This window comes from Dendrobates tinctorius, unplaced genomic scaffold (assembly GCF_039654945.1).
Source record: "Dendrobates tinctorius isolate UK_male_01 unplaced genomic scaffold, ASM3965494v1 ptg000039l, whole genome shotgun sequence".
Lineage (NCBI taxonomy): Eukaryota > Metazoa > Chordata > Amphibia > Anura > Dendrobatidae > Dendrobates > Dendrobates tinctorius.
The window spans coordinates 16,876,195-16,888,200 of NW_027361707.1; the positions used below are offsets into that span (position 1 = coordinate 16,876,195).

A 12,006-nucleotide genomic window follows, 5' to 3' on the forward strand; every position below is an offset into this window, starting at 1 on the left:
GTCTGAATAAATGCGTTTTCAGGGCACGCTTAAAATTGTGGGGATTGGGGACTAATCGTATTGACCTGGGAAGTGCATTCCAAAGAATTGGCGAGGCACGTGTAAAGTCTTGGAGACAGGAGTGAGAGGTTCTGACTATTGAGGATGCTAACCTCAGGTCATCAGCAGAACAGAGGGCGCAGGTAGGGTGGTATACTGAAACAAGGGAGGAGATGTAGGGTGGTGCTGAGCTATGGAGGGCTTTGTGGGTGAGGGTAATAAGTTTATACTGAATTCTGGAGTGGATGGGTAGCCAGTGTAATGACGGGCACAAGGTAGAGGCATCGGTGTAACGATTGGTGAGGAATATGATCCTGGCTGCAGCATTCAAGACAGATTGGAGGGGGGAGAGTTTGGTAAGAGGGAGACCGATTAGAAGAGAGTTACAATAGTCGAGACGAGAATGAATAAGAGAAACAGTAAGAGTTTTTGCAGAGTCAAAAGTAAGAAAAGGTCGAATTCTAGAAATGTTTTTGAGGTGCAGATGACAAGAGCGAGCCAGTGATCGAATGTGGGGGGCAAAGGAAATCTCGGAATCAAGTATGACCCCAAGACAGCGGGCCTGTTGCTGGGGAGTAATAATGGAACCACACACAGAAATGGCAATGTCGGGTATAGGTACATTAGTAACGGGAGGAAACACAAGGAGTTCAGTCTTTGACAGGTTCAGTTTCAGATATAGTGAGGACATGATATTAGACACAGTGTTTAGACAATCGCCGGTGTTTTCTAGAAAGGCTGGCGTGATGTCAGGAGAAGCGTATAATTGGGTGTCATCAGCATAGAGATGGTACTGGAAACCAAATCTACTGATTGCTTGACCAACAGGGGCAGTGTACAAGGAGAAGAGGAGGGGGCCTAGAACCGATCCTTGAGGGACCCCAACAGTAAGGGGAAGGTGAGAGGAGGAGGAACCGGCAAAAGATACAGTAAAGGAGCGGTTGGAGAGATAGGAGGAGAACCATGAGAGAACGGTGTCCTTGAGGCCAATGGAACGGAGCATAGTGAGGAGGAGCTGATGATCCACAGTGTCGAATGCTGCAGAGAGATCCAAGAGAATTAGCATGGAGTAATGACCATTTGATTTAGCTGTTAGTAGATCATTAGAGACTTTAGTGAGGGCAGTTTCAGTAGAGTATAAAGAGCGGAAACCGGATTGGAGAGGGTCGAGAAGAGAGTTTTCTGAGAGATAGCAGATAAGACGGGAGTGGACCAGGCGTTCCAGGAGTTTAGAGATGAAGGGAAGATTAGAGACAGGTCTATAGTTAGCGGCACAGTTTTGGTCGAGGGATAGTTTTTTAAGCAGTGGATGTATGATGGCATGCTTAAATGAGGAGGGAAAAATACCAGAAGAGAGAGAGAGGTTAAATATTTTAGTTAGGTGAGGGGTGACAGCAGGGAAAGGGCCTGGAGGAGATGTGACGGAAATGGGTCACTGGTGCAAGTGGTTGGGCGAGAAGATGCAAGGAGCCTGCTTACTTCTTCTTCTGTGACTGGTTCAAAATCAGAGAGTGAGCTAGATGCAGTGGGGGAGGGAGGACAGTGCATGGTATGAGGTGATTGGGAGATAATTTCCTGTTGAATCTGGTCATTTTTTTCTTTAAAGTAATTGGCCAGACCGTCAGCTCGGAGCTCCGTGGTTGGGGCCTGTACTCTTGGGTTGAGTAGAGAATGAAAAGTGTCAAAGAGACGTTTCAGGTTATTGGACAGTGAGGTGATGAGGGTGTTGAAATAGGCTTGTTTGGAGAGGTGAAGGGCAGTGTTGTATGTTCTTAGCATAAACTTGGATGAAATCTTCGGGTAGATTGGATTTTCTCCACAGACATTCAGCGAACCTTGAGCACCGCTGCAGGAAACGTGTTTGCACCGTGTGCCAGGGTTGTCGCCATCTGCGTTGTGGTGTTCTATTTATAGGGGGTGCAAATTCATCCAGGGCACTTTGAAGTGTTTCATTGTAATGCTTCAATGCAGAATCAGGACATGAGAGGGAGGAGATAGGGGCCAATCAAGACTGCAAGTTATTCATAAGTTTCTGGGTGTTAATGGCCTGTATGTTTCTATAAGTCTGGACAGTGGGGGTGACCTGAGCAGCCTGGCAGTTCTTGATAGAGAATGAAAGAAGATTGTGGTCAGATAGCGGGAGAGGGGAGTTTGCAAAATCATCCACTGCACAAAGCCGAGAGAAGACCAAGTCGAGGGGGTTTCCGTCTTCATGCGTTGGAGAATTAGTAATCTGCGAAAGGCCAAATGAGGAGGTTATAGATAAAAGGTGAGTGGCAGATGGTGAGAGGGGAAGAGCAATGGGGATGTTGAAATCTCCCACGATGAGGGTAGGGATGTCACAGGAGAGAAAATGTGGAAGCCAAGTTGCGAAATGATCCAGGAACTGATGGGAGGGGCCGGGAGGACGATATACCACTGCCACTCGCATGGAGAAGGGGGTGTAGAGTCTGACAGCATGGACCTCAAAAGAAGGGAAGACTAGTGAGGGTAGTTGAGGGATAACCTGAAATGTACATTTTGGTGATAGGAGCAGACCAACGCCTCCACCTGCTCTATTGTCTGATCTTGGGGTATGAGAGAAGCCCCCCGTATGAAAGAGCAGCAGCAGCGGTAGTGTCTGACTGCTGGATTCAGGTTTCAGTAAGAGCCAGGAGGTTAAGAGAATTAGAAAGGAAGAAGTCATGGATGAAGGAGAGTTTGTTACACACTGAGCGAGAATTCCAAAGTGCACAATTAAGAGAGACAGATGGCATGCAGGGAATATTAATAAGATTAGAGGGGTTTCTGAGTGTAGCAGTCGGGGGGTTTGACTTTCCATAACATGGGGGACCAGGGTTGGGAGCAATGTCTCCTGCGACTAGGAGAAGGAGGATAGATAGAGCGAGCAGATGGTTAAGTGATTTGTGAGAGTGTCTCTTATGTTGAATGGTGGGACTGACTGGATCTGTGCAATTGAACAATGTGAAAACAGCGTGAGTGCTATACATAGGAGAGGAAAGGAGCGAGGGAACAATATGAATGGAGTGTAGAGAGTTAATGCCAGGGTGGTGGATGTGTGTGAATGCAGCGGCCAGGATATAAATTACACATATGCATATGGTATATATTTGATGTACTCCAAATGTACAGGGAGTAGATGTATATAAATGTCTTACCTGTCTCCTGCCCTGTCTAACTGCCATGTTATAACTTCCAGTAGTACTTTGATACATGTACTTCGATTACATGTGCATAAATGCCCCCTGCATAAATGCTCCCCCTAGCTATGGGTTTCAGTTGCTTTGGGGACTGAAGCCAAGGTAAGCCCCTAAAAGGTCCCTTTGGCCCATATATGAAGACCCACACTGTGAAAGAATATAGTTTCAGTCCCTGTTGGAGATTTTGCTTTTGGACCTTGAAAATGCGTAACAGAGGACTGATGAGGTAAATGAGTAAGCCCTTTTCTTCTGTATAAATGTTCATTTAGATGTCTGTTGCTCTTGTATGATTGCCATCTGTGGTTTTCATGACAAGCACTCGTACCTATGAGAGTCTAGGGGCCATTCACAAACCCGTGACTTTTCATGGACTCAGTGGTCCACACAAAATCGTGGTGACATGTTTGATTTTGTTCCGAGCGTCAGATTAAATTCGGCAATGCAAGTCTATGTATCCATGAAAAAAAAAATTGGACAGCCTTCGAATGTCATCTGAGTGTTGTCTGATTTGATTTTCACAGACTGTCAGAAAGGAGAAGTTGGGGTAAAAAAATTTTCATTTCCACTCACGAGAAAAACTGACACTCTGAGCAATTTCTGAACAATTTTCTCAACAAACTCTAAAGAAACTTTCAACAAACTCTAAAGAAACTTTCAACAAACTCTAAAGAAACTCAACAAACTCTAAAGAAACTAAACAAACTCTAAAGAAACTCTCAACAATCTCTGAAGAAACTCTCAACAAACTCTAAAGAAACTCTCCTCAAACTATGAAGAAACTCTCAAGAAACTCTAAAAAAACTGTAAAGAAACTCTCAACAAACTCTGAAGAAACTCTCAGCAAACTCTGAAGAAACTCTCAACAAACTTTAAAGAAACTCTCAAGAAACTCTCAAAAAACTATAAAGAAACTCTCAACAAACTCTGAATAAACTCTCAACAAACTCTGAAGAACGTCTCAACAAACTATGAAGAAACTCTCAAGAAACTCTCAAAAAACTGTAAAGAAACTCTCACAAACTCTGAAGAAACTCTCAACAAACTATGAAGAAACTCTCAACAAACTATGAAGAAACTCTCAAGAAATTCTCAAAAAACTGTAAAGAAACTCTCAACAAACTCTTAAGAAACTCTCAACAAACTATGAAGAAACTCTCAAAAAACTGTGAAGAAACTCTCAACACACCCTCAAGAAACTCTCAACAAACTCTGAAGAAACTCTCAACAAACTATGAAAAAACTCTCAACAAACTGCTCTCCGCTGCTCCCGTCTATTCCATTTAAAAAACAAAATCTGTCAAACAGTTCCAGAGATATGAACCTTTGTATCAATTTTCATGTTTTTTTATGGTCAAGGGGTAATAATGCAGAGGAGCCTTAACACACGCCCCCAGAGAGCACTATGAGCACCGTCCTCTTAGTAATGACCATAAAAATTAGCACCAACGCCAAATAAAAAGGCCCAGGTGCCTGGAAACATATGGTGGACTTTTTTTTTTTTTTTAGAAAAAACAGAATACAGGAGAATAGAGGAGCAGGTGAAAAAGGACAAAAACTGGGCACTGCTGACAGATACTCTTTAAAGCTCATCCACAGTTGTATTAAAGCTGCAACAAAGTACCGGCACCCACAATAATCTATATCCATGATTTCATGCTATTCAAGTATTGCAGATATAAAAACTCACCATATGGCAGTATATGGCGTATGCAATACTCAATACTTCAAAGCCATGAAGAACCTGAATGTGCATGAGGGTCTAAATGTATCATTGCTCTCGGAGACCCTAGATACATTAACATTGCAGAGATTTTTGAAAGGTACAAATGAAAAATGGATTTGATCAGGAAGGCCGTTACATTCCCTGTAAATGCAGCTGCTTTAATCTTAGAACACATAACTAAAGGATGGTAATGTATGGTCTCCTCTCTTGCGATTTCTCTGCTTCACACCTTCCCACTGCAGGAATATTCTCGGAATTTTCTGTCATTCCCTAAACCGCGATCCACAAGCTGCAATCACTGCAATGAATGGATGAAGAACAAAGTGGTGTGATTACGCTTGTATCCCACGTACTCTCTGCCTTTCTATAAATTGAGGATTTTTTTTCACATAGTGACACGCTGGAGATACTCGCATTCATGAAAAAGTTTTGCTGTGACCATGAAATAAATGAATCTTTTATTTGGCTTCCCACACTCGGCGTCAGCGGCTGTCGCACATCGTACAGTGAAAGCCCAGCGCTGACGTCTTATCGCTTTTTTTTAGTATTACAGATAGGGCCGTCACCTCTTAGAGAATCTTTTCGGTAGATCTGAATCCCGTTAACGGAGCTGCTTAGGTCAGGACTGCTTTCTTCTACAAGCACGCCAGTGATGTTGTCCTGCAGGGTAATATTAGTCATGTTCATTGCAGAGGAGGACAATCCGGTGTTGTTAGTGATCAGCACAATGTAGGCTGTCTGATGGTCCTTTACCTGTAATAAAGGTGGAAATATACTGTGAGCGGACAACCCTCATGCTATCCGGTTCCTTGTCTATATGACCCACTCTGGACATCTATGAGCAGATGCTAATCTGAAGGACTCGTTTCAAAGCGATCAACTGATTGTTTCGATTGGGAGTTGGAGCCACCCCTTTAAAGGCTAGGGACACCTTTGAGATAGAAAATGATTTTTACAAACGGTAGTGGCCTCCTTTAGTTAATAAAATAGCACCAAGTTTTAATCTACCATCTTAATTCCTTTATTTTTTTTCAAACCCCATGATTTGCAAATTGATCTACATTTCAGATTTACTCTTCTGGGAATGTTACTCTCTGTAATACAGACTGGATATGAGCTATGTGCGCATCCAGGGTGCTGCTCTCTTCAATAGTTCATGTATAAATACAAGTTATATCCTGCATTTGTTTGCTCTTTATATCCTTTCCTCCTTTTATGTTTGTTTTTTCTGCCCTCCCTGAAATACTTTCTCCCCTCTCCATGATGTGGAGATTTATGTGTATTTCACTCCCATGCCCTGCTGCAATCTCTAACACTGAGAGCATGACAATTAGTCAGAAATGCAGGCAACCAGTGTGGAATGAGGGCCAGGAATAGCATCATAGGGCCCAATCCCAATAATAAAAATATAATACAACTCCAATCCAAAAGACAAAAAAAAGATTGAGACGCTGAGTATAATATACAGAAAACAAAAATCCAATGAATTGGAAATGTTTTATAGCCATATTTTATTCACAACAGGACACATCAGAAGTTTTTCTATTTCATTTGAAAAAATTAACTCAAAGTCAGGAATCGATGGCGGCAACACATCTCAAAAAAGTTGGGACTGGGTTAATAAAAAACTGGAAAAGAAAGCGGTACTAATGGAAAACAACTGGAGGCTCAATTTTCAAGTCATATAACCGTGTCTAAAAAAGAGCATGTTAGAGAGGCAGAGTCTCTCAGAAGCAAACATGGTCAGAAGCAGGGTAGGACTGGCCATCTGGCAATGCTGGCAAATGTCAGAAAGACCAGTCCAGCCGTTGTCCAACTTGACTGCTTGACTGCTACTCTGTTAACAGTATAATCGTCCTCAAGACACCAATACTATTGACAGTTGTGTAAGAATACAGAGACACAGCCTCTGTCTTACCCCGCAGACTTCCCTCCCATGTTCAGCCGTCCAGAGGCCGGCGCACACAGGGGACGTCGACAGTGAGGTGATTGCAATGAATTGCGCTGCCGCCATCCACTGACAGATCAAATAGAAGTGGAGACCAAGGTTGTGGAGGATGACGTATCTAGATTAGGTGAGTATAACAATTTTTTAATTTTGGGGGTGCTGTGGTGGATCATCATACTAAATAGGGTGCTGTCTGGGGGACCATTATACTGTATAAGGTACTGTTGAGGGGACCATCATATTATATAAGGGGCTGTTGGGCATATCATCATACTATATGGGGGCTTTTGGGGGGACCATCACACTATATACATGGAGCATCATACTGCATGGGAGGCGGTTGGGGGTAGCATCATCCTATTTAGGGGTCTTTATGTGGACCATCATACTGTATTGGGACTGTGGGAAATCTTCATAGTGTTTAGTGTGGCTGTGGTGGATAATATACTGTGTGCACATCTATGGGGTGCATTATATTATGTCACAGGCTGTGCTGACCTTCATTTTGTATGGGGTGGTTATGGGAGACATCATACTGTATGGGGTGGTTATGGGAGACATCATACTGTATGGGGTGGTTATGGGAGACATCATACAGTATGGGGTGGTTATGGGAGACATCATACTGTATGGGGTGGTTATGGGAGACATCATACTGTATGGGGTGGTTATGGGAGACATCATACAGCATGGGGTGGTTATGGGAGACATCATACAGTATGGGGTGGTTATGGGAGACATCATACTGTATGGGGTGGTTATGGGAGACATCATACAGTATGGGGTGGTTATGGGAGACATCATACTGTATGGGGTGGTTATGGGAGACATCATACTGTATGGGATGGTTATGGGAGACATCATACAGTATGGGGTGGTTATGGGAGACATCATACTGTATGGGGTGGTTATGGGAGACATCATACTGTATGGGGTGGTTATGGGAGACATCATACTGTATGTGGTGGTTATGGGAGACATCATACAGTATGGGGTGGTTATGGGAGACATCATACTGTATGGGGTGGTTATGGGAGACATCATACAGTATGTGGTGCTTATGGGAGACATCATACAGTATGGGGTGCTTATGGGAGACATCATACAGTATGGGGTGGTTATGGGAGACATCATACTGTATGGGGTGGTTATGGGAGACATACTGTATGGGGTGGTTATAGGAGACATACTGTATGGGGTGCTTATGGGAGACATCATACTATTTGGGGTGTTTATGGGAGACATCATACTGTATGGGGTGCTTATGGAAGACATCATACTGTTTGGGGTGGTTATGGGAGACATCATACTGTTTGGGGTGCTCATAGGAGACATCATACTGTTTGGGGTGCTTATAGGAGACATCATACTGTTTGGGGTGCTTATGGGAGACATCATACTGTATGGTGTGGTTATGAGGTATATCATACTATATGGGGGCTGTGGGGCATTACTAATATTAGTAATGGGTATCATCATCTGGGGATCGGCGGCCTGCGTGCCCACAAATGCCAGGGATGAATGTTAGTCCCAGTCTGTTCCTGGTTAGAGGTCACCGACCTGTCAATAACATTTTACATAGTGTCCCACCTCTTTTGAAATTATGGTTGCAGGTAATTGTTTTTCAGGCTATTACCAAATACATAGCTCACACTTTGCTACAACCTTGAGAAGAACAAGACTGGAAAGTGCAGAATTTTTGTCCCAATTTATCATTGAAAGTTTTTCACTTTGTGGTTAATTGGGAAAAAATGCAGGTGTGAAAACCGAAAGCGGAATATAAAAGAGTATGAAAGAGGAAAACAGCGGGCGAGAGACTGATACCGGAGCTAAAAATACCTTGTAAACACCAATGGTCTCCTGCATAATGAAGGTTTAATCAGTGGAAGGTGCTCGGATGCATCCAGAGCAACAATGACAGAGACAAATTAACAGAGAATTGCAATCAACAGAAAAATGGCTACAGGCAGTGGGTAGGTAACGACGGAGAAGAATCTACGGGATGTGATAATGAAGCCATGCCAAGTGTGTACACAGCCCAACATGGGAACATACAAGCACCTAGTAACCCTTTCCCACCGAGCCTATGGCATGCAAACATGTGGGCTGGCTCTGTGTGTCTAATCTGCCACCCCAAATTTTGAGGGACAGAGCGCATGAGACCGGTATGTAGGGATAGATGGGTCTTGGAGGTGAAACCTGAATCTCAGATACTTATGGCATTTGGTATTTTTGTAACTCCAAGAGAAGTGAATATAAGGAGATGCACACCCGCAGTCACCTTTTGTCACTCCCGAAGACAAGAGATGGACCCTACAATGCGGGAAGGGAAGCAAAAGGCCAGAAAAAGCCATACACCTGACAAATGCTATTGAGAACTCTGCTATTAGAAGTGGAAAGGAAGAACAAAGACAAAAGAATCTAAATAATAAAAATATTGGCGTAACAGAAACCAATCACAAACTAAAATGTTTCTATACTAATGCACAAAGCATGGGCAACAAACAAGGAGAATTGGAACTACTAACACAGGGAAAGAAATATGATGTCATTGGAATCACAGAACCTTGGTGGGACAATACACATGATTGGAATACTGTCACGTCTGCCATGTCTGTTTGTCTCAAGAACTCCTGGAGCGATGTGCATGCGCATGTTTTGTCTGCTGTCCTGCATGTTCGCTAGAGCTGTGTGCAGACTCACCTCATGTCTGAGCTGCAGGATCCCTGCGTTTCTGCTCTGCCTTCTGTGATCTTCTCGTCATGTCTGGAGTCCTTGATCATGTGATGTTTCTTAAGATCCTGCACTGTCTGGTTCTGCAATCATCTCGTCATGTCTAGAATCCCGGATCAAGTGTTCTTCCTAGGATCCTGCACTGGTTGGTTCGGTGATCATCTCGTCATGTCTGAAACCCTGATCATGTGACGTTTCCTAAGATCCTGCACTGTCTGGTTCTGCTATCATCTCGTCATGTCTAGAATCCGGAAGTTCTCCCCTGGTCCTGACCTGGAGGAGGAGGTGCTATGCCCTATATCAGGCCGCCTCTTCCTATGCTCAGGGCGTGATTATTGTGTTGCTTCCCTGCAAGGCTCTGTGTCTGTGGGGTTGCTCCCTCTATTCTGTGCCCTTGCACTTTGCTCTGTAGTGCGTCTCTGCACACGCTCCGTGCTCGTATTTCGCCTCTTGTCTTGTGCCATGTCTTGTGTTGTCTCTCGTGCCATGTTTGTCTTTGCCTTGCTTTGCCTTGTAGTCCTTCTGCTGTTCTTTGTCTTAGTCTGTTTTGCTATGTCTCGCCTTAGCTATGCTTTGACTTGTAGTCCTTCCTTTGTTCTCTGCCTCGCCTGTTTTGCCATGTCTTGCTTTTGCTATGCTTTGACTTGTAGTCCTCCCTGTGTTCTCTGCCTTGCTATTCCTTGCTTTGTGTTCCTCCCTATGGTCTCAGTCTTTGCTTGCTCTGCCTCGCTCTCTCCTATGGTGCTCTGTAGTGCTCCCTGGCACACGCACCATTTCTCCTCTCCTTAGTGCTCGTTTCTTTGTCTAGTCCCAAGGTCTTCCCTTGGCCCGGCTCTGGGCTTCTGCCTACGCTCCGCTGCTAGACTCTGTCCTCTCTCTGACCTGGCTCTGTTTCTGCCTGTATTCCTTGCCTTGTTCCCTGCCTTGTCCTTGCATTGAACCCCGGCGTGGGTTCCCCTTGGCCGTCTCCTGTGCCGTGGTAAGTGCCACGTGTTTGTGTACAGCCGTGTGTACTGGCCAGTGTGGCGTGCCCCCTGCGTGGCTCCTAGCACGCAGCCCTTCCTTGTGCCCTGGCGTGGCTCCTAGCACGCACCCTGCCTTGAACCCTGGCGTGGCTACTAGCACGCACCCTGCCCTGAACCTGGCGTGGCTCCTAGCACGAAGGTTCCTTTGCCCCCTCCTGTGCCTTAGTCGTGCCTCGTGCTGGCATTACAGCCGTGTGCATTGGCCAGTGAGGTGTGCGTCCCTGCGTAGCTCCTAGCACGCAGCCCTGCTCTGAACCCTGGCGTGTCTCTACACGCACCCTGTCTTGTGCCTTGGCGTGTCTCTACACGCACTCTGTCTTGTACCTTGGCGTGTCTCTACACGCACTCTGTCTTGTACCTTGTGCCTTGGCGTGTCTCTACACGCACTCTGTCTTATTCTATGCTTTGGCGTGGCTACACACGCACCCTGTCTCGTTTGCGAACCTTGGTGTATCCCCTACACACGCACCTCGCTTTGAACCCTGGTGTGTCCCCTACACACGCACCTAGCCTTGGACCTTGGCGTGTTCCCTAAACACGCACCCTGCTTGGATATCTGTCGTGCCTCCTTGCCTGAACCCTGGTTTGCCTGCCGGATGCCCGGAACCTGCCGACCGTTGCCAGAGGTCCGGAACCAGATGACTACGGCCTGATGTCCGGAGCTGACGTCCGCAGCCTGATCCCTGGACCCTGTCGGTTTGCCAGCAGTCCGGAGTCCGATGCCATCATGCCATTACCTGTGCCTAGGCGTGCCATCTGGCACGTACCATGTTATGGACCTTGGCGTGCCCACGCGCGCACCTTGCACGTTTTGCTTGTTTTCTCTGTATGTGATCTTGTGTTATTCTAATGAAGATACCTTGCACCTACGTCTAGTCTCGTCCTTGTCGTCAGACACTCGTCTAGTGTCCCCTGAGCCGGCCGTCTGGTCCCAGCAGTCGTGGTGGCTCACCCCCTTGGTCTTGCCCCTGACACTCCCTGTATAGGGGGTGGATTCTCACAAGGTCAGCTCGTCCTCGGTGGGTGGGTGCCACGACCCAGAGGGTCCACTCAAAAATGGGCTCAGCAGGAGCTGAGTCCGTCACAAATACAAGGCTAGAAGGAAACAACTTATTTACTAGAAACAGACTTGATAAATGAGGAGGAGGTGTTGCATTGTACGTTAGAAACGCGTATATCTGCACAGAGATTGAAGCTTCAGAGACTGGGAGTTCTGTGGAAACTCTTTGGGTAAAAATACAAGGACAGAACAATGGAAAGGACACCATTGTAGGCATTTACTACAGGCCGCCTGTGCAAGCTGAAGATATGGATGAACTCTTTATGCATCAAATGGCC

The 12,006-nt window shown here is 45.5% G+C and overlaps 1 protein-coding gene across 2 annotated transcripts in view; it reads right to left on the reverse strand.

The window, feature by feature from the left end:
* EVC2 (EvC ciliary complex subunit 2) overlaps positions 1–12,006 on the reverse strand; it is a 226,967-nt gene that overhangs the window by 167,807 nt on the left and 47,154 nt on the right. Inside the window, exon 5 of one of the 2 annotated variants that reach the window (XM_073574499.1) lies at positions 5,529–5,715. The exons of the other annotated variant lie outside the window; for it this stretch is intronic. Coding sequence (XP_073430600.1) covers positions 5,529–5,715 — 187 coding nt within the window. The remainder of the gene's footprint in view (positions 1–5,528; positions 5,716–12,006) is intronic. 2 annotated transcript variants of the gene reach the window in all.